This window comes from Polypterus senegalus, chromosome 4, assembly GCF_016835505.1.
Source record: "Polypterus senegalus isolate Bchr_013 chromosome 4, ASM1683550v1, whole genome shotgun sequence".
NCBI classification, from domain to species: Eukaryota; Metazoa; Chordata; class Cladistia; order Polypteriformes; family Polypteridae; genus Polypterus; species Polypterus senegalus.
In genome coordinates this window covers 247107211-247135151 of record NC_053157.1, presented here as the reverse complement: position 1 = coordinate 247135151, position 27941 = coordinate 247107211, and the positions used below count along the sequence as shown (strand labels likewise).

The following is a 27941-nucleotide window of genomic DNA, read 5'->3' as shown; positions in this document are numbered from 1 at the left end:
ACTTTCACTTTCGTTTCTTCACAAGTCACTTCCTTGTCTGTCTGACTGATTCTCTCTGCCTGCCTCTCCTCAGACCGACGATGGCTGAAGCCCAGCTGTTTGTATCACAGGACGAGTTCACCTGCTCGGTGTGTCTGGACACCCTGACTGACCCCGTGTCACTGCATTGTGGTCACAGTTTCTGTCTGAAGTGCTTAACAAACTACTGGGATCAGAGCCAAGAGTACAGATGTCCTCAGTGCAGACACACCTTCACCACAAGGCCTGAGCTGAAGAGAAACACTCTGCTGAATGAAGTCGTCAAGAAATTAAAGAAGACGGCACTCAGTCCTCCTCCATCTCAGAATTATGCCGGCCCTGGAGACGTGGAGTGTGACTTCTGTACTGGGAAGAAGCTCAGAGCGGTGAAGTCCTGTCTAACCTGCATGGCCTCCTACTGTCAGACTCACCTGCAGCCTCACTATGTAGGAGCGGCCTGGAAGGGACACAACCTGGTTGATCCTGACAGAAATCTGAAGGAGAAACTCTGTGAGAAACATCAGAAAAGTCTGGAGATGTTTTGCAGAACTGATAAGATGTGTATCTGTGTGATGTGTGGAATGACTGAACATGATGGTCATGAAAAGGTTGAGCTGGAGACAGAAACAGAAAGAAAACAGGTGAGTGGAGTTTAGTGTTTAATGGAAGCTCAATAACAAAAGGAGATAAGTGATACGTAAATGTAGTTTGGCAGAGAAATCTATTCCTTCATGTTGAGGAGTCTCAGTTTGCTTGTATAGGACAGCAGGGAGCTGGAGGCTATCTTGGTGAGACTGGGTGGAAGACCTGAAACAGTCCAGGATGAGATACACAGTGTGATCCATGGACAGTCGAGTGAGCTGAGTGCTCTCATTAAACTGAGCGGAGGTTCTATGTGTTCTGATCACTTGTGTCTCGAGTACCTCAGGCCTCTATAAGTTTAGAGATTTTATCCTTCTTGTGAACTGGAATGATAATGGCTACCTTAAAGCAGTCCAGAACTTTGCCAAGCATCAGAGAATATTAAATATGTCAGTAAAGACAGAGGCTTACTGGTATAAGAGTACCAGGTGGGACTCCTCAGGGCCTGCTGCTGTCCTGATATTCTGTTTCATAAAAAGGTTTTTGTACCTCCATGGTGGGGTGGAGAGGAATGACTGGGGGGAGGAAGTTGAAGAAAGTTGTTCAGACTTCAATGAAGGGGGTCTGAGGGGGGTGACACTGAAATAGTTGTGTGTTGACTGTTGATGTAGAAGGCAGAGGGTCAGAGTCCAAGCAGGGGCTCACCTCCTTGTTCACCCAGCAATAAAACTCATTCAGCTGATTAGCAAAAATAGAGGAGAATGAGGCCTGGGAGCCCTTCTGCCTGGGATTTGTAAGTTTTTTCCAGAGAACTCCACCCTGCCTGCCTATTACTGCTAAAGCCTTTCTCCAGCTGATCTTTATAAGTGGCTTCTGTAGCTCTCAGAACTTTATTAAACTGCCGCTTTGCAGATTTATATTCATCCCTCTTTCCAGTCCTGGGCCTGGGCATTAGCAGCTCTGAGAACCCTCAGCTCCTTGGTGAACTGCAGCTTGTCATTGTTGTATCTCACAATGGACTTCTTAGGGAGACACACATCTTCAGAGAAGGAGATGTAAGATGTTACAATATCAGCATATTCATCTCTGCTGCTAGACCAGCCATCCATGACTTTCCAAACCGTGAAGCCTAAACAGTCCATCAGCCTTCCAATAGTTTCATGAGTCCATCTGTGGCTAACAGTCCTGGTGGTCTTTGATGGTTCCACTTTCTGTTTACAGCTGGTGTGATGCCCAGGCGTGTACCCCGACACAGACAGGCAGGACACGGATTCAGCACACAACACACACTTTTATTTACAGCGGGAAGCTCTGCTCCCCACAGCACAGCACACTACAGCAAAGCACCACCACATTCCCTTTGCCACCCATTCAGTCCTCCTCACAGGCTTTGTCCTCTTCCTCCCAACTCTGGCTGTTGGGTGCTGGCCACTGGCCCCTTTTTAATAGGCCACCCTGACAGACTCCAGGTGCCCAACAAGCTTCTTCTGGCAGCACTTCCATGTATGGCATAAGTGCTGCCAAATAGGGCTCCTCAAATGTCCATGTGCCCCCTACAAGGCTGAGCTTCTATGTTCATGGCCCAAGGCTCCGCTGAAACCCAAGGGGGCTGCCGACGGTGAAGCATGAAAGCCTCCACATCCCCAGCACACCTGAGCGCCAGCCTGTGTACTGCCTGGTGAAGCGGGATTGACTGGTGGCATTCCTGTTGGTAGATTAGGAAAACTTCTGTTGTAAATATCCCTCATCACAAACAAACAGAGCAGAAAAAATCAGATGGAACTAAGACCTGTATGTTCAAAAGCTCTTGACAAGTCAAAGTAATTCTTGGAGTCAACAAAAAACACAAACCAACCTCTCAATATACACAGAGAATGAGCGCACCGGAAAAAACGTGGCAGCGCAGTCAGCGAGTTTGATTCTGCTGTCAGGTGTTCCTCCTGTGCTGCTTTAGTGGCCATTCAAATTACGAGGTGAGCCCCCCATCACTGTTCATTTCTCACCATTCATTACGTTATTCTCTGGTATTTGTCTTTCTGTCTCTTTTTTTTTGTTCTTATTTCACTCTTCCAGTTTCCACTTCACACATTGGTATTGTGGTTGTGATGTTTCCCTCTTATGAACAGCTGTTTAGTTCTCATTTCCTCTTATTTTATTCTTTATTCTATTTCATATACTTATAAAATTAGGGGCTCATTGCCCGGAAGGAAAAGCTATTGTGCCCTTGAAACGCGTTGGCATTTTTGAAGCGTTTGATGGTTAAAGTTAATTGACTTAATAAAAATGATAAAGCCATAAAGTGAGTGGACCGATCTGCCCAATGTGACTCACCCAATTGTGGTATAGTGCGTCCACAGCTCTCAGCAAAGGCCCCATTTTAAAATAAATTATCGTGCTCACGGTTTATTAAGGGGGCATGGTGGTTGTGGCTATAGCAGTTCTCAGGGCGATTTGCGATGTGGGTGTTTCTCACCTAAGTTCACAGGTGAGAGACTGCCCACATCCATGATAGTTCCTGGGACTGCTAATTTTCTGCAGCTGCTATGCCCTCTCGACATATATAGAAGCACGAGTCGGCTAGAAAAAAAGGGATGGAAAAAGAGTAGAAAAAGAAAGGAAAGAAAGATGGAGGTTGCTGGAGAGCACGAAGTAGGAGAGAGAGAGAGAGCCAGTGCAGGTGAGCGAGCGAGCGAGCGAATGCTCGCAGGCAGTTGTACAGAAGTCTGGGTGTTTGGCTGACACCCGGGAGTTGTAGTAGTGGTCGCTCTCACTGAGTGATCGAGTAGCGGGAGTGACCAGTGAAGGGCGACTGGCTGCGTAAGGCCGGGAAGGCAGCGGGAGTCAGGAGGCTTAGTGGAGAAGTCCTTGATGTGAGCGTCCTGGTCATCAAGGATACCAAGTCTCGAGTCTGGGTCTGCGTGACCGAAGCCAGGATCGGGAGGCCTCCAGACCTGTTTGAAAAGGAGTGAAAGACAGCTGCAGAGAGAGCGCCTTGCCTGCTGCGGGGCCAAGACGGGTGAAGCAGGAGAGATGCTAGGATAGAAGACATCGGGCTCTGAATGGTATTTTAAAGGACTGCTTCCAGCGTTGTTTTAACCTCGTATTTAAAGGATTGTTTTTGTATTGATTTTTAAACTGCTACGTTTCTTTTATGGATTATTTATTTCAAGAATTTGACTCACTGCATTTTATTTATTTGAACACTGTTTTGTTGATTGTTTTAAATAAAAGCATTTTGCACTTTAATACACCATCGCCTTGCTCCATTGTCATTGCCTCACTGTCTAGCTCATCGGTAACATTACCGACAGTATAGGGTTCAATGGCTCCCAAACAGCAGATGGGAGCATGGAGCAGAACCCACATTGTCACAGCGAAATGTACAGGTCACCATCTGTCACATCTTCATCTGTGTCCTTCAGCCCAGAATATGAGGGCGTTTCTTATTATGTTAAGACTTGGGTTTGTCTTCTGCAGTCTTAGTTCAGCTTCTTGACTGACTGAATAAACACCCAGATGATTACTGCTTTACATAATTTAAGATTTGTGACGTCTCTTAGTTGATTGGCTCATTTATCCCTGCATCGATGTTAGTTTGAAATTTCATAGATACAGTATACCTATACTAATAAAAGGCAAAGCCCTCACTGACTCACTCACTCACTCACTCACTCACTCACTGACTCATCACTAATTCTCCAACTTCCCGTGTAGGTAGAAGGCTGAAATTTGGCAGGCTTATTCCTAACAGCTTACTTACAAAAGTTGGGCAGGTTTCATTTCGAAATTCTGCGCGTAATGGTCATAACTGGAAGCTATTTTTCTACATATACTGTAATGGAGTTGAGCTCGAAAGCCATGGGGGGCGGAGTTTCGTGTGACATCATCTCGCCTCCCACGTAATCACGTGAACTGACTGTCAACGCAGTGCGTAGAAAACCAGGAAGAGCTCCAAAAAGCGCTGAAGAAAACATGCATTATATAATTGAGAAGGCAGCAAAACAATAAGAAGCGAGCAAATGACATATACTACCATATATTCATGAGTGTTGCCAGCTCGGAAAGAAAGCACGATGTAAACCTAAACTTTAAATTAAGTTCATAGACAGGCTACCGCTGGCGTTTCACATACACACAGGTAATGCGGGATACAAGTTTAATGAGAGGACGCAGGATATAAACGAGAGTTTTGATCACTTTGTAACAAAGTTAAAATTGTAGGCGAAGGGGTGTGCTTATGCAAATTCTGAGAGACTGTGTTTGTGGGGGATTGACAGTTAAGGCGGGTGGGGGAGTCACGTCATCATCTCCCCTCCCATTCACCTCATTTCGCACTGAGCTGCGCTCCTCAGCTAACGCAGTGTTACGACTTCGTCACACTGCCACCAAATACTCACAGAAAAATCCAAAAGTTAATACACACGCTGTCTCTAGAGTTTCTCCACACTGAATCCTCCAGGCACTATTTACAAAAGGTTACATTGACAATCGTGTTACGTTATTTTTAAAATGTTTCCTTTTCTTAGCACAAGCACAGCTGAGAAGCTTTGATGCATATGCTCCATAACGCGTTAAAAATCACGAATTTAATCACAAGCAAAGGGGAACTTCTGTCAATGCATGATTTTCTGGTACACCGATTACATTGATCAGCACTTCCCGATTCATTTTACCCTCGCACCCCTTGGTTTGAGAAGTATGAAAAAATATGAGGTTAACACAGAAAAACAGATCACCAATTCAAGCTTTATGAATAATCGATTCGCCATCAATAATTGTTTTGGTAAAGCCATACTCAGTGTAATCCTCCTTCCATTTTATAAATTTTCCGCCATTAGCCATGATTAAATGAACGGTAAAAAAGTAAGAGCGAAGCGAGGTTGACTTATTCAGGCAGGCAGGCGACAGTTCAATAGCTCGAATTTGGATATAAGTAGGTTCTATTTAATCGCCAGAAATATCTTTGGTAGGAATGGAAGTTGAATTTAGTCTTTAAATTTCTATGGTAAAGAAAAAGTTATGCAATGATGACTAAATTTAACTATATAAAGTCAAAACTTAATTATATAATGTCATTGTCGGAATAAATAAAGTCAAAACTTCAATATACAAGGTCAGCGCTGGAATATCCATCCGTTTCCCAACCCATTGAATCCGACCACAGGGTCACGGGGGTCTGCTGGAGCCAATCCCAGCCAACACTGGGCGCAAGGCAGGAACCAATCCATGGCAGGGCACATGCATCGTTTTCAAAACATTAACCGAACAGTGTTTTTTTAATTTATTTTTCTGAATACGTTTTGTTAACTTAGTTCAGTTCAGAGTCATTTCAATCAATAGATTTTGACTTTCACTTTATATATTCAGGAGTGAGTTTATATACTCCGATGTTGACTTTATATAATCAGGAATGACTTTATAAATTCCGACGCTGACTTTGTATATTCAGGTTTTGACTTCATATATTCAGAAAAAAGTTTTGACTTTATATATTCGGGAATGACTTTATATATTCAAGTTTTGACTTTATATATTCTGACTCCGACTTTATATATTCACAAAATCTATTTATTTGCCTGTTTGGCACCCCATAGTATATGTGTGTGTGTATATATGTACACATGTATGTATGCATATATATATATACACATTATATAATTATATAATTATAATATATAATTACATTGTCAATCATGTTACGTTATTATTAAAATTTTTCCTTTTCTTTTTCATAACTTCTTTAACACACTACTTCTCCTGCGAAGCGCGGGTATTCTGCTAGTACAGTATAAATGTACAAATCTGATTATGTTATTTTTGTTCATATTATATTTATGTGTTTTTCTTTATATGATTTGTTTTTTGTATTAGCATAATTAATCACTGTATTGATTTTCCTAAGTGATATTATTATTATTATTATTTTTATTTATTTCTCTTTAAATTATATATATATATATATATATATATATATATATATATATATATATATATATATATATATATATCAAAAGAACTGCTCAAAAGAATTAAAGGAACACTTTTAATCAGAGTATAGCATAAAGTCAATGAAACTTATGGGATATTAATCTGGTCAGTTAAGTAGCAGAGGGGGTTGTTAATCAGTTTCAGCTGCTGTGGTGTTAATGAAATTAACAACAGATGCACTAGAGGGGCAACAATGAGATGACCCCCAAAACAGGAATGGTTTAACAGGTGGAGGCCACTGACATTTTTCCCTCCTCATCTTTTCTGACTGTTTCTTCACTAGTTTTGCATTTGGCTACAGTCAGTGTCACTACTGGTAGCATGAGGTGATACCTGGACCCTACAGAGGTTGCACAGGTAGTCCAACTTCTCCAGGATGGCACATCAATACGTGTCATTGCCAGAAGGTTTGCTGTGTCTCCCTGCACAGTCTCAAGGGCATGGAGGAGATTCTAGGAGACAAGCAGTTACTCTAGGAGAGCTGGAGAGGGCCATAGAAGGTCCATAACCCATCAGCAGGACCAGTATCTGCTCCTTTGGGCAAGGAGGAACAGGATGAGCACTGCCAGAGCCCTACAAAATGACCTCCAGCAGGCCACTGGTGTGAATGTCTCTGACCAAACAATCAGAAACAGACTTCATGAGGGTTGCCTGAGGGCCCAAATGTCTACTACGCCCTGTGCTCACTGCCCAGCACCGGGGAGCTCAATTGGCATTTGCCATAGAATACCTGAATTGGCAGGTCCACCACTGGCGTCCTGTGCTTTTCACAGATGAGAGAAGGTTCACCCTGAGTATATGTGAAAGACGTGAAAGGGTCAGGAGAAGCCGTGGAGAATATTATGCTGCCTGTAACATCGTTTAGCATGACTGGTTTGGTGGTGGGTCAGTGATGATCTTGGAGGCATATCCATGGAGCGACTCACAGACCACTACAGGCTAGACAACGGCATCTTGACTGCCATTAGGTATCAGGATGAAATCCTTGGACCCATTGTCAGACCCTACGCTGGTGCAGTAGGTCCTGGTTTCCTCCTAATGCACGACAATGCCCGGCCTCATGTGGCAAGAGTATGCAGGCAGTACCTGGAGGATGAAGGAATTGAAACAATTGAATGGCCTTCACGATCCCCTGACTTAAACCCAATAGAACATCTGTGGGACATTATGTTTCGGTCCATTAGGCGCCGCCAGGTTGCTCCTCAGACTGTACAACAGCTCAGGGATGCCCTCATACAGATCTGGGAGGAAATGCCACAAGACACCATCCGTCGTCTCATTAGGAGCATGCCCCGACGTTGTCAAGCATGCATACAAGCTCGTGGGGCCACACAAGATACTGAAAAGCATTTTGAGTAGCAGAAATTAAGTTTTTGAAAAATGGACTAGCCTGCCACATCTTCATTTCACTCTGATTTTAGGGTGTCTACACAATTGAGCCCTCTGTAGGCAGAAAACTTTTATTTCCATTAAAAGACTTGGCATCCTTTTGTTCCTAAGACATTGCCCTGTCGTTATTTGTATAGATATCCAACTTCATATTGAGATCTGATGTATCCAATGTGTTTCTTTAAAGTGTTCCTTTAATTTTTGTGAGCAGTTTAGTATATATATATATATATAGTATATATATATATATATATATATATATATATATATATATATATATATATATATATATATATATATATATATATATATATATATATATATAGTATTACCATATTTTTTTTTACTTTGTTGACTTTCATACTAATCCTTTAACTTTATCCTTTATCCTTTAACCTTTTTATCTTATTAGCTCTTCATGAGTGTGTAAACTCTTTATGAAAAGTCCGGGATTGACCCCCTAAACGTCAGTGCCCTGTGATCCAATGTAACCCATGCCAGGGGCTGCAACTGCCATTTGATCTAAAAATCCACCCCCTTAGCCTTGTGCCCCTCCATTTTAAACCAAATCTGATCCTCATGTTAAACTCTCTGATCTCTCTAGTCCTCCAAGGAGTGTCTTGTGTCACAAACAGCACTTCTGATAAGATCACCTTGTTTCCTCTTCTCCAAATCTTAGCTCCTCCATCTTTACTCTTTTCTTACACAATTGCCAGCCTGCTCTCACTTTTGTCACTTAATGTGACGTTGACAATGACACCTGGATCTGCGCCTCTCTGTAAAATAGCCAAGTCACTTGCAAAACAAGCAATAAAGCAGCCCACCATGTTGCACCTTGCTTTCTCATTTTCAATATTGAAATCTGAGTTTGTTTACTTCCGTTTGCCTTCTTATTTATAGAATTAATTTGTAAATGTTGTCCACTTTCTCTGAGGAGGGATCATGCACTGATACAGTGGGGTTCTGCACCCTCCAGCATCAGTTTTATCTTCTTTGTCTTTCATTTGCACCCATTATGGGGTCGCCACTGTAGACCATCCGTCTCCATCTCTCCGTGTCTTTCACATCATTTTCTGCCACACTGACTGCCTTCATGTCCTCCCTCATCACATCCATAAACCTCCTCTTTGGCCTTCCTATTTTCTTCATGCCTGGCAGTTCCATCCCCAACATTCTTTTCCTGATGTACCCCTCATCTATCCTCTTCTCAAACCATCTCAATCTCACCTCTCTCACTTGGTCATCAATCTGTCATTCCTGTGTTGTCCCCCTGATATACTCGTTCCTAATCCTGGATACCCTTGTTACTCCAAGTGACAATTGTAGCATCCTCAACTCTGCCACTTCCAGCTCAGCCTACTGTCTTCTGGTCAGTGCCACCATCTCCAAACCATACCGCATAGCTGATCTCACCACCATCTTGTAGACCTTCCCTTTCACTCTTGCAGATACTCTTCTGTCACAAATCACTCCTGACACTCTTCTTCACTCAGTCCACCCTGACTGCACTCTCTTCTTCACCTCTCTGCCATTCTCTCCGTTGGTTTGGACTGTTGAACCCAAGTATTTAAAATGTCTTACCTTCACCTTGTCTGTTCCTTGCTGTTGCACACTTCAGTTATAATATGTATTTAAATGTTACCATGAGTTACTCATTCATTTTATTGTCAGGTTTATCTGAGCTCATTAAACTCCTCTTCAGATTTCACTTTTTCTGTACTTCTCAGACTTACTTGTGTCTTCTCAGCCTCAGTTATCTCACTTTACTTCAAAAAAATGGCCAATCACTTGACAAAGTCCTCACAAGTCTGAACTCCACAATGGCCTTGTAGATCCTACACTTACAGTCGTTATTTGTGTCCAAGATCTCCTGGGTCAGCGAGCATTTCTACATCCAGCACAGTCCCGTGTTTTTATGAGTGAACGTCTGATATCCTGGTCATCAATGCAATGTCATCTAAACATCAGGGACTGACTCGTACACCAGTGTGCCTTCAGACTATCTTCCTAATTTGCCTTCAATCTTTAATTGAACTGTTAAATAAAACATTTCTTTCAAATCTTTTGTATTATTATACTTATTTTATCAAATCTATGTGTGTAACCTACTGTGACATTATGAAGATAAGTGTGACAGAAACAGTAAGTTGTGTCATGGAATGTAAAACAAATGTTTTGTACAAATGTATGCACTCAGAATGACACCAAAAATGGAAGTGAATTCTGATGAGACCCCCATGTGTCCTTTTGTGTTTCCAAACAGAAACAGCTGGGGGCGACGCTGAGGGAAATCAGGAGGAGACTTGAGAAGAAAGACAAAAAAATGAAGGAGATGAAAAAGACAATAAAACAGACGAAGGTGAGTGAAATTAAAAAAACATTTCATATGAAAGTAAGGAAAAAAGTAAAAGGGTTGTAAGAGTTTCTGGTAATGAAGTGTGAGGACAGGGAGATGGAGAAGGAGAGAAGATGGTTTATTGTGTCCTTCATGGCATTTCACTGCTGACAGCATTTCATGTTTTAGTCATTAGGCATTCAGACACGACATCTTAGCTTCCTCAGGTTTCTCATTCCACCAGTTAAAGATGACTTAACTCCCCTTAACAATAACTCATAATGAAGATTGTCACTGATGTTCTGATGTTCAGATGTGCACTAAGCCTTCTAATCTATTTAACCTCATGTGTACCAGTGTGTGTGGCACAGGTGGAAATCCTGAGCTGACCACTTTGTCAGTTCTGCTTCTTAGCTTTGCACCCAAGTCTTTCAATATGCCCTGTTGAACTGGCAGTCTGATCTCCATATTTCAATTGTACAACGACAACTAGACAAGCTTAATGATGACATTTGGATCCTTCACTGCTCTGGCCAGGAGCCTATCCAGCTATCCACAAAGGTTTTCTATCTGAGTACCCAAAAGGCAACACAGCATGTGAGACTCTCTGTATCTGAAGCACAACTTCATCTCAATTCCCATAATAACTGAATCCTTGACTATAACTACTTTAAGAGCTCCTCATCCCTGCCTCCTGTCTCAATGATATCAGAGTCACTGTGCAGCTCTGAAAGGTCCTGAAAACAGCTGAACACCTCCAGCTTTGGGGTTGGTGATCCTGCACAGTGTGCACCTCATACCCCACACTTACATCTGACTGTGACATATGGCATATACTAACCATACTAAGGAAAATAGAAATGTTGCAACCTGGAATATAAAGACTCACAACTCTGAGGATTACAATTGAATATAGTTGGGTGAAGGTTAATAAGCAAAGACACAATTAATGTAATTAAATTGCAACAGATCAGCTTTTATCTACAATACCAATGCTTCTCCATCTTACATCTCAACTCTCAATCCCAGGATGACCAGGAGAGGCTCTTTTAAAGACACACCTCTGTAACACTACCAGAGTCCTCACTGGACAATAGAGCTGTCCTGCCAATGACTCTCACAGATCACACAGAACTCCTTATTAAGATGGCACATCCCATGCAGTCTTTCAGGTTCCTTAAGAAGATGCTGGTACCCAGAATACCAAGGGTCTGCTATATCCCTTATCCTAATTCAGATTTCTATCACTACATTAGAATACCAACAAAGTGTCTTAGGACTGTTTTTTTGTTTTTTTTTAATTGGTGACGCAATTTTATATTTTTCTCCTATCCAACCAGATCTCTGTGGAAAGAGTGGTAGAGGAACATAAGAAGAGCTTCACTGATCTGATACGGTGCATTGAGGAAGTCCACAAGAAACTGACTGAGAGGATTAGGGAACAAGAAAAAAGAGAAATGGAGAAGGCTGTTGGAGTCATGGAGCAACTGAAGAAGGAGATTGAGGAGCTGAAGAGGAGAGAAGCTGAGCTGAAGGAGCTTTCAGAGACCAAGGACCATCTCCACTTCCTGCAGGTGAGTGTGACAATTCACAGGGAGTCTGATCAGACTGGGGTGTGTGGGACAGGAGAAACTTTAGAGTCAAATTTAAAGGATCTGAGGAGTTTTTACAAATGAAAGAACAGGCAATTCAGTCCAATTTCATGTTTGCCTAATATTTCCACAATTTATGCAAAACTCTCAAAGTACCTGCCTTTATCTATGGCCTTCAAACAACATCCCATGGCCACTTTACAACCTCCCACCTCAATTTTACTGCACTGATCAATGAAACTCTTTTATGACCTTTTTAATACGAAGATTGGAAATCTCCACCAGCAGTTGACTTCTCTTGTAAACTCTGCACTTGGAACATTTTATGATCCCCTTCTTCTCTTCTTACTAGTTTTTAAACTTCCAACTGTGGTTGAGATATCTGGTATTATTAAAAAATCTAGGTGGTGTGGTGGCACAGTAGTAGCAATGCTGCCTCGCTGTAATGAGACCTAGGTTCGCTTCCCGGGTCTTCCCTGCGTGGAGTTTGCATGTTCTCTCCATATCTGCATGGGTTTCCTCCCACAGTCAAAAGACATGCAGGTTAGGTGCATTGGTGATCCTAAATTGTCCCTGGTGTGTGCTTGGTGTGTGTGTGTGCGTGTGTCCTGCGGTGGACTGGCACCCTACACAGGGATTGTTTCCTGCCTTGCACCCTGTGTTGGCTGGGATTGGCTCCATCAGACCCCTGTGATCCTGTAGTTAGGATATAGCGGGTTGGAAATGACTCACTGACTGACTATTAAAAATTCCAAGCCCTCTACCTGTCAGCTGGCTCCAGTTCCTACTGATTTCTCTTTTCTCTCTAACAACTAACATCACACATTCTTCCCTTATCTCTGGTCTTGTTCTTTTATCTCTTAAAATGGCTGTGATTACTCCAATTAGCAAGATATCTGGTGCGCATCCTTACAAATTAAATAATTATCGTCCCATCTCAAATTTACCTTACTTTAAAAAACACTTGAAAAACTGTTGCCATGCAGTTTCACTCTCACCTTACTGACAATCATTTGTTTGAACAATTTCAGTGTGGCTTTCATCCATTTCACAGTACAGAGACAGCCCTGGTTAAAATCACCAATGACCTGCTGATGGCCACTGACTCGGGGCTGTTGACCACACTTGTGCTCCTTGATCTGAGCCCTGCCTTCGATACAAAATCTCATGATATTCTCCTTGAGAGATGAAAATCGTTTGGCATTACTGGCACTCCACATATTTGGTTCAAATCTTATCTCTCAGATCATGCACAGTTTGTACAACTAAACAATTTCAGATCCCAAGTTTGCCCAGTTGTTAGTGGTGTTCCCCGTTCCCCAGGGATCTGTCTTGGGCCCCCTTCTACTTATTATTTATCTTCTGCCTCTTGGTCGTATCTTTAGGAAATTTGATATTCACTTTCACTGTTATGATGACGACCCCCAGCTCTATCTGTCTACTAAGCCTGATTCCACTCTTACACCTTCTTCTCTCTCTGTCTTCAGGAACTTATATCATTACTGTCTGCTAATTTTATTAAATTAAATAGTGATAAAACAGAGATTCTTCTGGTAGGAACTAAATCTGTTTGGACTAATGTGATAATATTTGATTGACTGTTGATAATTCTCTAATCTCTTCTTCTTCCCAGGTAAAGACCTTAGCTTTTGTTCTTGATAGCAGCTTAAAATTTGAGGCACATGTTAAGATTATAACTCAGTCAACATATTTCCATCTCAGCTGTTTACATCCATCTCTTTCAGTTACCAGCACTGCTCTTCTTATTCATGCTCTGGTCACATCTCATATTGATTATTGTAAGTCTGTCCTCTCTGGTCTCCCTCACAAACTCCTTTACAACTTCAACTGGTTCAGAATGCTGCAGCTCGTATTATTACCAGAACACCTTCCATTGAACACATCACTCCAGTCCTTCAGCAGCTTCACTGCCTCCCTATTAAATATCACATTGATTTTAAGATTCTGCTGATTACTTACAAGACCCTCCATAATCTTGCACCTCCTTATCTTTCTGATCTTCCTTACATCTCCATTCCTTCCCATATCCTTAGATCTTTTTCCACTATTTATCTTATTATACCTCCTGCTCTCCTGACTACCATGAGGTTTAGAGATTTCAGCTGAGTGGCCCCTCGACTCTGGAACTCTCTGCACAAGATATTTATAATATCGACTCTCTTCTTATCTTTAAATCTCATTTTAAAACAAATCTTTTTGTCTGGCTTATTCTGTTTGATATGAATTATATTTGATAAATATAAATGTAATTTTATTGTTATATTTACTCTAATTTTATTTTACTTTAATATTTTATTAATTTTATATTGTAGCTGTTGTTATTAATGTATTCTTTAAGGCAGTGGTTCTCAATCTGGGGGGCGCAAAGATGTGAAAAAAAGAAAACAAGAATCTAAAATATGAAAAATACATCTATTGAAGCCAAGACAAATTAACTTAAACTACATTCTGACACTAGAATAATAAATACAGAGTTAGATAAATGTTGATAAAAGTTATGTAGGTATAATAAAATATGCATCTATGATATATCATTAATTAAAAAAGAACAAATTGGTATTAGTGGGCTCCTTTCAAAAAAACGTTAGGGGGTGCGATTAAAACTGTTATGCAAACTCGGGTTGCAAATACTTAAAGGTAGTGAAACACTGCTTTAAGGTGTCCTTGTGTGCCTTGAAAGGTCACTATAAATAAATAAATAAATAAATAATAATAATAATTTATGTATTTATTATTACCTGATAGGCAGGTAAATCTGGAGTTGTTTGCTTGAGGAAGCAAATTTGTATGAAATGTGCTCTTAATAAGTTACATTTTAAATGACACCACCTGACAAAAGAAGACACCAACTCCTTCACATCTTTAAACACTCCTGTCATGTCACCTCCTCATGTCTCTGTCCTTTAACTGATGACATTCAAATCCTTCAGCATTTCCTCACAGCTCAAACCCCACAGTCCAGTCTAGTCTCTCTTCTTCTTCGCAATTTTCTTTTGTGCTGTTTTCTCTTTTCTCTAACACACAATATTCCTGATGTGCTCTCACAAGTGTGTTCTACAGGGCAGATTACAGAACTGTGATGAGCGCACAAAAGGCTCCAAAGTCTTTCTGACAAGTCACACACTTTATAGCTGTAGTGTAGTGTAGGATTATACTAAATAGTTTGTGTAAGTAAGTAGATTTAATTTAAATGCCAAATTTCCCACTTGGGACAAATAATCTATCTATCTATCTATCTATCTATCTATCTATCTATCTATCTATCTATCTATCTATCTATCTATCTATCTATCTATCTATCTATCTATCTATCTATCTATCTATCTATCTATCTATCTATCTATCTATCTATCTATCTATCTTATTAACTTCATCTCAGTACATTAAAGAGCCCAATGCCTTGTTTTGTCTCCTAAGTCAGTTCTTCACTTGCCTGTCTGTTGTCCCCTCAGTCCACTTATCTACAGTCTAATGACTCCTCAATTATGGACTTCTGTGTGAAAATCTTTTTGAAAGTCAAGGCACCTGATATCTTATGGTCCACGATAATGAAATATTCTCCTATAAATAACTAATAAATGAAAGAAACGTAATCTATCTAAACCCAAACTCTCTGTTCACCATGCTGGTCCTCACTTGAGATGTGGTCCTTCTTATTAATGTTACTTTTTTATTTCTCCTTGTACCCTCTTCTATCCTGATGCAGACTTTCTCATCTCGCTGTTTCCTACCTGATGATGAAGACTCACTCAACTTGACTGTCACCGCCGATTTCTCTTCAGAGGACCTGCTAAAGGAGCTGTCAGGTCTGAAAAAGCGTCTGGAGAAGATCAGCCAGTGGGACAACCTGCCATTGACTCCATCAGGTACAGCATCTGGTCATGTTGTGTTCATTGTTGAAGTCCATTAGGAGGACCAGAGTGACAATAACAAGGAAAGTGAGATGCATGAAGAAGAACTGTTCATTAAAATGTGTCAATTTTCTCTATTATTAATAGTTTTTATAGTTCTGTTCACAATGACGAGCTGAGTGATGTCACACTCTCACAGTAAGCAGCTACTTTTATTCAGAGTTCTTGATATAGTGAAGGACAGCCAGTGTCTTTCCCCTGACAGGACTCCATTAGGATGGAAGGACATGGAGTGACAGATTGCACAGGGCTTTATCTCCCTCAGGACACTAGATGGCAGTGAGCCCAGGCTCAGATTCCCACATGAGTGCCCACAGGGCATGCTGGGTATTGTACTCCCGGGGGACAACCCTGTTGGGTGCAATGGGGGCCACCAGGGGAAGATGAAGGATTGGGGAATCACTACGTCATGGAGTTTCTGCCTCACATGGAAGTGCTGACAGTCCACTTCCGGGGCATCAGGGGGCCAGAGTCAGGAGGCAGGAGGAGAAATCTAGTGTAATGAATGGAGGAGGCAGTGAGAGACAGAGAGTACAGTGATCCCTCGCTATATCACACTTTGACTTTCACGACTTCACTCCATCGCAGATTTTAAATGTAAGCATATCTAAATATATATCACAGATTTTTCGCTGGTTCACCACGTTCTGCGGACAATGTGTCTTTTAATTTATGGTACATGCTTCCTCAGTTTGTTTGCCCAGTTGATTTCATACAAGGGACGCTATTGGCAGATGGCTGAGAAGCTACCCAATCAGAGCACGTATTACATATTAAATAAAACTCCTCAATGATATACGATATGCTTCCTGCGCGGTGCTTCGCATACTTGAAAGCCCGAACAGCATGTATTGATTTTTGATTGTTTGCTTTTCTCTGTTTCTTTCACTCTCTGTGACATTCTCTGCTCCTGACGAAGCGGGTGTGAGCAGAGGGGCTGTTCGCAAAATGGCCTAGAGGATACGGACGCTCCTCTAAAAAATGCTGAAAGACTACCTTCACATTGCTCCCTTCCTTGCAGCTGCTTTGTCGGGCAGTGCTTCGCATACTTAATTAAAAGCCCAAACAGCCCTATTGATTTTTGATTGTTTGCTTTTCTCTCTCTCTGTCTCTCTCTCTCTGACATTCTCTGCCCCTGATGCGTACTCCTTTGAAGAGGAAGATATGTTTGCATTCTTTTAATTGTGAGAAAGAACTGTCATCTCTGTCTTGTCATGGAGCACAGTTTAAACTTTTGACTAAAGGGTGTTATTTCATGTCTAGAGGGCTCTAATAATGTTAAGAAATGTATTTAGAAGGTTGTAAACAGGTTTTCTATGCTCTAATTGTGAAAATATTCTATTTATAAATATAGAATCCTACTTTGCGGAAATTAATTTATCGAGTCTGGAACGGATTAACCACGATAAATAAGGGTTTATTGTATTGATCTTAGTGTACTTGTGGCCATGGTGATGGGAAACCCTTATAAAAGAAGAGTTTACCCACAGTAAAAGACTCTTTGCCTTTTAACCTGTGTCCATGCCTGTTTGTGTTGGGTGTTTGGGGAGCTGGAGTGCCCCCTGCTGTTCACAATACATCTCTTCCTAGCAGAGTGAAACAGTTGCTCATTAAAACAGGCTACTGGTACAATAGTAAGTCCATCTGATCTGATCATGTCGCATATTTATGGAGCTCTGTTCACCCGACATGCTCGCTCTTACATCCATCTTACTTTGTGCTCCTGTGGCTCATCAGACATGTTAGGTCTTAGGGCTTGTTTATACTTCACACTCAGAATGCGTACACATCCGTATCATGACTGTCACGCATTCTCAGCATTCATTTGATGCGTCCTCTGAGCAGGTCCTCAGAAATTAACGCGACACGTGTGTGAGTTGCAGTACCAGCAAAAAAGTCCTAGGGCGCAGTGTGCTAAAAGTTGGAATGTGACATCAGAGTTTCTCTTTACTATCTACATGTGACAGAAAGCTGCTATGCGGATCCTACGAGATCAGTGTGCACGCTTCAATGTTTGATGAATAGTTCGAAGTGGTGAAGCAAAATGCCGACATACAGATTCAGTCATGGTGCTTTTATATTCAAGCGTCACATATTCTCGATCGTAATGACACAATACATTTTAAAATTCTCACATACCGTCTTCTGTGCAGTCTTTTTTTCAAGGTCTTCCTGACAGACAACAGTGGCAAACAGCAATGGATCGTCACACTGAGCAAATTAAATGTATGATATTCCAACTCTCTGCACATTTAGAATCCTTAGATTTATACTTGATATCACTTTCATGATGAAATGCATTAAAGTATGTATGTTACATTTTACAGATAAATCAATAATTTTGTTTAAATAAGTAATACTGTTAATAATTACACACATGGGGGTGACACGGTGGCAGAACGGTAGCACTGCTGTCTTAAAGGGAGTCATGTCGCTGATATTCCCTGCCTGGAGTTTACATGTTTTCCTGCTGGGTTTCCTTCCAAAGATATGCAGATTTGGTGACACTAAAATGATGCCAGTGTACTGTATGTTAGTGCTTCTATTCACCTTGCGATGAGCTGATGCCTCGTCCAGGGATTATTTCTGCCTCATGCCTAATGCTAGCTGAAATGGACAAATCCCTGGACTTATGGATTTAATCAATAAATATCCTTTTCAGAGATATTGCGGTAAGGTGTCATTGGAATTTAATGGGTGTTCCAGGCAATTCACAACACAGCAAAGCCGAACCTGTTCTCACAGTAATAATATCTCGCACTGCCACCTGGTGGATTCCTTCAGATTTACGTAAAGTACGCGTGCAAGTATAAACAGTACAACGCTTATGTAGCAGGAGCTGATGCAGATGCTTTTTTATTTAATCCCTTAGAAGCTTCTTCTTCATTTGACATTGTGATTCTTTTAATGTGTTCTGCATAACGACCAACATAAAATAAGGAATAGGAAGTTGGGTGAAACTGGCAGGGCCAGCTCAGCGTACAAATGAAGACATAAAGGAAATGAAATTGAATTGGGATCAACTTCAGTGCTTTGTGATATCATGAAATCTGAAGGAGCTTCTGCTGTCTTCTCTGTCCTTTACATTCACTCAGATGGGCTCCTGTTTAAAAGTTCACAGTAAGCCATTGTCACCGTTCTTCCACTGACTCGTGTGTGTTATATGTGTGGTGTCGTATACTCAGACTCATTTCCAGCACTGATATTAAAGAAATTGTTTGATAGATCAAATCATTTTAGTTCCTTTGTTTTGGTGGGAAAGTTGAACAAATTAGAGGACAGCATTAGGACTCTCACCACTTCAGGACCACCTGAGCACTTCACTGAGTGCCAGTAATAAGTCCACAGGTGAAACACAGTAAAAGAGTTTACTTTAATTATAAATGTAATAATGTTTATACACACAGATACAGCTGAAGTTAGACGTTTCCATTCACTTCAGGTAAATTTTTTAAAACTCACTTTATAATCGCACCACTAATTTTAAACTAATAAACTACGAGCATTTAAGATGTCTACTCTGTGCAGGGCAGAAGTCATTATTCCCCACCAATGTTAAAAGACCTCCGAGTATTTCACTTTTTTTTGACCAGATCACAATTCCAGGGGTCACAAGTTTACAAACATATTATTAACTGGGCCTTTAAACAGCTTGGAAAATTCCAGAAAATGTCATCAAGCCTTTAGGCAATTCGACAATGAGCTTCTGAGAGCCAATCAGCCTCGTTGGAGACAACATGTGGATGGATGTTAAGGCTGACCATCAAACTCACTGCCTCTTTACTTGACATGATAGGAAAATCAAAAGAAATCAGCCAAGAGTTCAGAAACAAAATGGTGGAGTTCCACAAATATGGTTCATCCTTGGGCACAATTTCCAAACACCTGAAGGTTCGACGTTCATCTGTACAAACAAAAATACACAAGTATAAACACCATGGGACCCCATCTATCACACCGCTCAGGAAGAAGACGTATTGTGTCTCTTAGAGAAGAACAGACTTTGGCACAAAAAGTGCAAATCAATCCCAGAACAACAGCAGAGGACCTCGTGAAGATGCTGGGGGACACAGGTAGATGAGTCTCGATATCCACAGTTAAACAAGTCTGACATCGACATCACCTGAAAGGCTGCTCCAAAGGTGCCATCAAAAAGCCAGACTGCAGTTTGCAGCAGGTCATGGGGACAAAGATCTGACCTTCTGGAGATATGTCCTCTGGTTTGATGAATTCAAGATCCATCTGTTTGGCCATAATAACCATCATGATGTTTGGAGGACAAAGGGTGAGGCTGGCAAGCCAAAGAACAAGAATAGGGCTGGGAATGTCATGTTGTGGGGACTGCAGGAGGGACTGGCACACTTCACAGAATAGATGGCATCATGATGAAGGACAATGATGGAGATACACTGCAGCAACATCTGAAGAGCTCAGTAAGGAGGGTGAAGCTCAGTTGCAAAGGGGTCTTCTAAATGGACAAGGACCCCAAGCAGATCTCCAAAGATGTGATAAAATGGCTTAAGGAGAATAAGGTTGAGATATTGGAGTGGCCATCACAAAGACCTGACCTCAATCTGCTTCAACTGGAAAACTTATGAAGCAAAGAGCCCTATAAATGTTTCCCAGTGACATCAGTTTTGTCTGCAGGAATGGGACAAAATTCCAGCACCTTATTGTAAGAAGCTTGTGGACGGTGACAAAAAACAATTGGCTCAAGTTAAAAAATTTAAAGTGAACACAACCAAATATTAACAAAGTGTGAGTGAACTTGTAACCTACTGGAATTGTGATATGGTCAATAAAAAGTGAAATTCTTGGAGGTCTATGAAGATTAGAGGACAAATTACTTCTGCACTGGACAGAGTAGACATCTTAAATGACAGGCCAAATTTATCACTTGTTAGTACAAAGTATACTGTGCTGGTCTGACTTTGAATGAGGCACATGACCTTCATTGTGAGGGAGCATCAGTTACGACACTACGGCCATGTGGCATGATTACCTGAGGGTGACCCTCATCGTTGAGGTCCCGAGTGGCTGGACCAGGCCAAGGGGACACCCACATAACACCTGGCTGTGGCAGATAGAGGGTCATTTCCAGAGGGTGAGACTGGACTGCATGTCTGCCTGGGGGTTTGCCAGCCAGGATCCCAAGATGCTTCTTCATGTGGTGGGTGCAGCAATGCCCTGCACCAGGGCATGCTTCCCAACCTGACCTGACCTGACATAATACTAAATCTGTGGAGGGTTATAAAGTGCTGTACAGATTTCTTTAAACACACAGTAAGATAAAGCAGTTCAGCACTGATGAACATAAATGGAACCTAACAATGTCTGTCATGAACAGAACTGCTGAGCTGTGGCCAAATGAAAACACAGGAGAGGAAAACAGAAAGTGAGGTGATGAGGGTTAACAGGTCAGACGTGTGTGTGCCCAACTGCACCGGCACTGTTTACTACCAGGAAGAAAGTCTGAGATCCAATGCTGGATTGGACTGGGCAGGCTGAACTCAGTCAGTTTCTTATCATGAAGCTCTGAGATGTTGGTATCTAAAGCAGAGGTCAAGTCCACAATTGAGACCCTCACATGTGTCTGTTGCTCATCAAAATGTTGGTAAATAAAACTAACTTCATCATCCACACACCGGTGGGCTCAGTACACAAACTTGATCTTCATGTTGTTTTATTCAACTGCACTGCTTTTGTAATAAGTGTCTAAGAATTTAACATCATAAAGTTCCATTTTTACATCCTCCATTCTTCTCTTTTCCTTTTATTTTCAGGTATTGAAGCTCCAATCTTCACCCTACAGCCTCCTGAACCTCAGAGCAGAGAGGAGTTTTTACAATGTGAGTCTGTCAATTCATGGTGTTTATCATCATTTCACTTTTAGTATCTCAGGCCAGGCTTATGATATGAAAACATTATATGAGTGTGTTGGGAGTGAGGAGCTGAAAGTGACAGGGGTCCTGTGACTGGAGCATTATGGGATATTGAGATTCAGGACAGGGAGACATCAAAGCACTCTGTTGGACTTGAGTCTCTTAAGTGTCAAGTGACTAAATGAAAACTAAATAAAACTAAATGAAAATAACAGAAGAAAATATTGGGAGACTTTAGATGTTAAAAGACATCACTGGATGAGAATCGACTCTCTAATGAGAATCTCAGGGGTCTTCAATCACTCAGTAAAGTCCTCACTTAGCTGTGATATGTCATTGAGTCAATCATACTGAACAAAGACAAGAGAAGAAGAGGAAAGGATGAAGGTCAGAGCCAAGAGTGGTAAAGGTGAAGACTACAAGACCACATCCAAAGAGCTTCATGTTCCTGTGGCCAAAGCAGCTAACATCAAGACATTTAAGGTCCATAGGACCGCAGCCAAGCTCACTTGTTGTGGCTACAAAAAAAAAAATGACGAGCAGAAGGACAGTTTAAGAGGTGAAGAACAAACAAAGGCAAACATCAGGTGCCTCATGTATAAATGGTGCGTACGCACAGAAATGTTGCGTAAGAACTTTTACACGTTCAAATCGCGATGTATAAAACCTACACTTGGCGTAAAGCCACGCACTTTTCCACGGTACCTCATACCTTGTCGTACGCAAGTTCTCCGCTCGGTTTTGCAGACTGGCGGCACCCAGCGTCAAAGCAGTGCTACTGTTCCTGTGTGGTAACTCCTTATTTTCATGATGCGGCTTTATAAATACACAGAAACTAACCACATATTGTTTATTAGTGTAATGCATCTGATTGTAATTAACTCGTAACAATATAATGGTCCAGGGAAAAGCCATAGTATTCCAAATACCAAAACTGCTTTAGCGTTGTTACTCTCACTTCTCTTCTTTCTTCTTCTTCTTCTTTCAGCTCCTCGTTAGGAGTTGCCACAGCGGATCATCTTTTTCCATATTTCTCTCACTGCACCACTCGGAGTATTTATATCACTGTATCTGAGTGTGAATCACAGCAGCAGCTGATCGGAAAGGGAATTATCGGTATACGGCTTTAAGCACACGCTGTCTCTGCCACGGCAAAACGTTTCAAAGCCTTTCCTGTACGGACCTCGCGGTTCAAAACAGTTTAATCCCAAGAACTTTAAATGCACTCAATCAATTGCTCCTTGTAGAACTGTTTGTACTTATAAGTACAATCACCCCACTGTAAACTTGCACTACAGTTATAATATCGCACAACCTGAGCCACTTTATAAAGCGCGTATTTACATATGATGACGATATCATTTTTAAGGTGAAATGCAGCAAAATATGTTTGTTAAATTATACACATAAAACTTTAACTTCATTTAAATAATCTATATTCTTCACTGGGAATGTCTTTAAGGATAGAATAATTAAACATGCACTATAAAGATATTTCAATGTTCTTTAAACATTTTGAAGAATCGGCGCTAAGCTTACAGATGGCTTAACGTCTATTACAGAGCTGATTGTGTGGCAATCGGTTACTTGGGGAAAGAAAAGCACTGACTGCAGTGACGGCTACGCCAATATATATTGAATATAAAACAGAAAGAGAAAATAACAACACAGCAAAAAACGCAGCAACAAATTTCGCAAAAGTTAAATGCTTGTGTCATGAGCACGAGGCGGCTATGCAGTGTCTGCAACATACATGGCCATCCACCGTGCATAAGATACCTTACTGACATTGGCGGCTAAGGAGCCACCGATTCTTCCTCTGCCCAGTGCCACCACAAGCCTAGAGCCGCCCCTGAGTACTGCTGCAATAAATTATTTCATCGAAGTGAAACACATGTTTAATAACGTGCTTTAACTCCTATCATCATGAAAATGACATCACGTATACATCTCAGTATTTTAGTTATTCAGAGAGCTGTAATATCACAAATGTAATGGACTCTGTGTCCAGTTGGAGGAAGAGAGCCGGTTTAAGAAGCAAGTAGTGATTCACACACATAGAGCACATAGAAGATCAAATACAAAACAAAGCATTTAACGTGCTACTTTAATTACGATGTGATTTGAGAAACTGGTTAATTAAACGATTTTAAGATGAAGTTTATGATGTTCTACTTTAATGACAAAATAAACTACATGATTAAAGTGGAAATGTCGAGATTGAAGTTGACATTTCGTGCTTTTTCCCCACCGTGTGGCTTTTTTTTCTGTACCCTAATAAGCTTTCATATAACACTCAGACAGTGGGCTTACAACTCGGCTTTCCACGGCGAATATGTGACTTCTTTTTTATTTCTGGCACTGTGCGATTTTGTGAATGTGAGCTTTCAAGTTTCTCCAACACGCTATGTCACTCGATCAACTTCCTTTTGTTGATTATATCACGGTTTATTTGAACAAATAGTATGTTTTTCATTTGCCTCCACTTGGTATTGGCTGAAATTCTTATATTTCCCCCCGTGCTTTTCCCATTGTCTTTTCATAGAAGGCTGCGCTTAAGTGCGATTTATATTGATTTGCATATTCAAAGAGGTGTAATTCTGGGAGGAGTTGAGGCGTTACAAAATGCGCGTGCACGAGCGTTAGTTTTCACGCTGATCGGGATTTATGTAACGGAAGAACGTGGAAGTTGGAGTACACAGATTCCTGCATCTGATTTTTCTGTGCGTAAGCACATTTCGGCTTTTGTGCTTACGCCATGTTATAGTGCGAGTTCTACGCACGGCGTTATACATGAGGCCCCAGGACAATCTCAGGCTGACCACCACGATCAAAGTACAACAGCTTCAAGTAGTGCCGTCTATCACTTACTGAATAAAAGGGGCTTTATGGTAGAAGACCCAACTTCTGAAAGACAGCATTTGAGTCTCGTCAGTGCAGCTCCTGATCGGTTCTTGTTAATAGTCTGTGTTGTGCTCCGCCCCAATCCCATTACACATTCCCAGATTTCCTCACTCATTTTCTTTTCTCTCCTTTCAGACTTTTGTCCCGTCACACTGGACGTCAATACGGCACACAGACAACTCCGTCTGTCTGAAAGGAACAAGAAGGTGACATGTGAGGAGACAAAAGCCAAATATCCTGATCATCCTGACAGATTTGACTACTGGTTCCAACTTCTGTGCAGAGAGGCTCTGACTGGGACTCGCTGTTACTGGGAGGTGGAAGGCAGTGGAGTCTACATGAGGATTGGAGTCGCATATAAAGGACTGAGCAGGAAAGGACGGGACAAGGAGTACGGCCTTGGAAACAACGACAAGTCCTGGTGTTTGCAGTGCTCTGAATCCCAGTACTCTGTGCGTCACAATAACCAGAGGACTGTAATCAGCGCCCCCTACAGCCCCAGAATAGGTGTGTATCTGGACTGGCCTGCTGGCATTCTGTCATTTTATAGTGTCTCACACACTATGACCCTCCTGCACAGGTTCAACACCTCCTTCACTGAGCCCCTCTATCCAGGGTTTTGGCTTAGTCTTGACTCCAGTATAACAATCAGCCATCTGACACCATGTGACCACTGACCAGTACCCTCCACCGGTCACTTGATATCCCGACAAGCTCAGGTCCTCTTTTTGTTTGTAGTTTGGGATTAAAATTAATTTTACAGGATGGGTGGATTGGGGGGTGCAGCACCTCTGTGATTGAATTTGTGGATGAGAATGTGGGGCGAGTGCGGCTGTCAGGGACTACAGTATTATTGGGTTTGAGTAGCCAATCAGGTGTGTGTGTCATAGCGAGGGGCGGTGACACCTCAGAACTGCAAATACCAGTCTGACAAGCAGGGGTCTCTGTTGATTCACAGCCACATGTCCTTCACCCCAACAACTACTGAAGCCTCCAAGTGTCATTGAATGTCACCTGTTAAGTAGGACAGGCATGTGGTCCTGTTGGATCAGCACAACTGAAAGGCGCTATACAGACTCAGTATCGAGAGCTCTTGAATACTGACTATATGTAGGAGCAGAGAGTGACAGATGGGACTGGAGTGTTGTCCACTCACCAGACATGTTGTGACCCCCCATTGGTCACTCAAAGGGTCCTTCACTTCAGAATTAACTCACTGTGAATGTCTGAAGAGGAGGACTCAGCAGTCAGTCAGATGTCGGCCATACTTACAGAATTTGGTGTTTTAGTTGATGTCACATTAAACTTTAAACTGCACTCCCTCCTTGTCCCCAGATTTGTCACTCTTGGTACCCTGAAATCTCCAGCATCTTCACAAAATGAATTCTTGGTGAGTTGGCACACACTTGACATGGGTGCACATGTGTGGCTTTGCAGTGGACTGCCATCCCATCCACGGTTGGCCCATCTTGTCCACAAACCTGAAATTGAAAAGCGGATAAGAAAGACAAAGAATGGACAGAAGGGGTAACTGATTGGTCAGTCGCCAAACTACTGCTTCTTGTGGCCACTCTAAATTTAACACAGCAATTTATACAAAATGGAAATCTAAAAGATAAAAGCAGAAAGCATTCAGTGAAATCCTGAGCAGTGAAACATGAAAGGAGAGAATGAGAAACAATCAGAGAGTCCGACGAATGGAGACTTTAACAGGAGGACTGAGGGGTGGGACTGAAGTGCAGTGGCGCCCTCTAGTGGACACCCGCCATATTACACACATGGGAAAGGTCAGCAGTGAAGGGGGAGAAAAGAATACAGTGCAGTGTAAAAGAAATAAGAATAAAGTAAAACACAGGAATAAAACACCTGAAATAAAGAACTTTAAATATTATATCTAAATCTAATTAAGATTTAAATGAATTAAGAGCAAAATAAGGGTGACACGATCACACAGTCACATGACCTTCAGAGCTGACAGCTAAGCTGATTCTTCTGTAGCCGAACTGCCCCCTCTAGTGGCCACTCTCAGTATTAAATGAATGGCAAGGCTGAGGGGGAGGAAAGATTTGGGTTTGATCAAATGGAGATTTAGTGGAGATTTCTTAATATTGTCATTAGCTTTAAGGACAGTGCAGCTTTGTTAGGTTATGGAAGATTGTATATGGGAAAAAAACATTTATTTAAGTTAATATATTTAATAATGGTTATGTTTTAACAAAATACACATCTAATAATTGATTACATTTTGTAAAATAAACTCCCAATGGTGTTTGGTGAATAAACAATAATGATTTGTCAAATCTGCTCATCTGTGACCTTCTGACTTGTCGACACCTCTGGTCACATCTCCTGTGTTGTCTGATCTGAAGATATAACACTCCGTATTGATGATCCATTTCTTAATAGCGCTGAAAAAGTCAGAATATGCTTTTAAATTCTCAAGACAATGAGGTGAGTAACATATAAGATGTTGATTTAGATTGAATATTTGATTTGTAAGTCTGGAATTGAAATCAATCATTTAGACCTGAGCAGTGCTCTCCATTCCACATCTGAGTGTCTGCGCTCTGTTATGTGCCCCTCTGTGTCTGCTGTGCCCTCGTATGCCCACCTGAGCCTGACCTCACCCACACTACTGAGATGTTCAGTTACTGATGAAGATGGACATTAAAAGGTGAATTTGACACTCATGGACACCACAAGAAGCTGAAGTGCATTGAGGACTGAAGTCAGCTGTGATGTTTCATTTTGGGTTTCTTTTCTGCCTTAAATGAGTTTGCATTTTCTTTAGACATTTTGTTATATTTTATGAATTGTTTCATAAAAGGTATTGATTTTGTTGTTGTATGTATGGTGTGTTGATGAGCATTTTGTTTCTAAGTCTCATGTTTATCTATTTGGTTACTTTTGTTGTCTCTATTTTTTTTTGTGTGTGTGTGTCTCTTTTGTGTTTCATGTGTAGCCCAGGGAGGCGGGCCACTTGACACTGTAACTGAAGCTCCCCCCAGGGGTATTTAAGAAGAAGCTGCAGATGAAAGAGTCACTCCAACACTGGGCTCTGTCCTGTCTGGTGGGCTCTGCTTTACGTTTTAATGCTCAGTGGTCCTTTAGGTCTCCTGCTCTGGTTTAGGTTTGTTGGTTGCTTGAGGTTTTTGATTTTTTATGCCTTTTTTATTTTTTATTTTTTTGTAAGCATTTTGTAATCCTTTAATTAATTTTTGAAGTAATTATTTATATATTCAATAAGCTTTGTTTAATTTTATTTTGCCAGAAATATTTTTGTTTTTCTATATTTACATTTACTCACTTAGGAGACACT

At 41.3% G+C, this 27941-nt stretch overlaps 1 protein-coding gene across 1 annotated transcript; it reads left to right on the top strand.

Moving 5' to 3' along the window:
• The first annotated feature begins 80 nt into the window (after positions 1-80).
• On the top strand, positions 81-27674 carry LOC120528392 (tripartite motif-containing protein 16-like). The gene is made up of 6 exons (XM_039752546.1): positions 81-659; positions 10241-10336; positions 11653-11886; positions 15632-15791; positions 21620-21685; positions 24758-27674. Exons 1-6 carry the CDS (start codon positions 81-83, stop codon positions 25297-25299), a joined length of 1677 nt encoding a protein of 558 aa, XP_039608480.1. The 3' UTR covers positions 25300-27674.
• Positions 27675-27941: the final 267 nt, after the last annotated feature.

Excerpts from the sequence above, each read along its gene's own strand:
- LOC120528392 (XM_039752546.1), top strand. The coding sequence starts at position 81 with ATGGCTGAAGCCCAGCTGTTTGTATCACAGGACGAGTTCACCTGCTCG. Across the intron at positions 660-10,240 it reads CAGAAACAGAAAGAAAACAG|AAACAGCTGGGGGCGACGCT; the intron begins GTGAGTGGAGTT and ends GTTTCCAAACAG. Across the intron at positions 21,686-24,757 it reads CAGAGAGGAGTTTTTACAAT|ACTTTTGTCCCGTCACACTG; the intron begins GTGAGTCTGTCA and ends CTCTCCTTTCAG.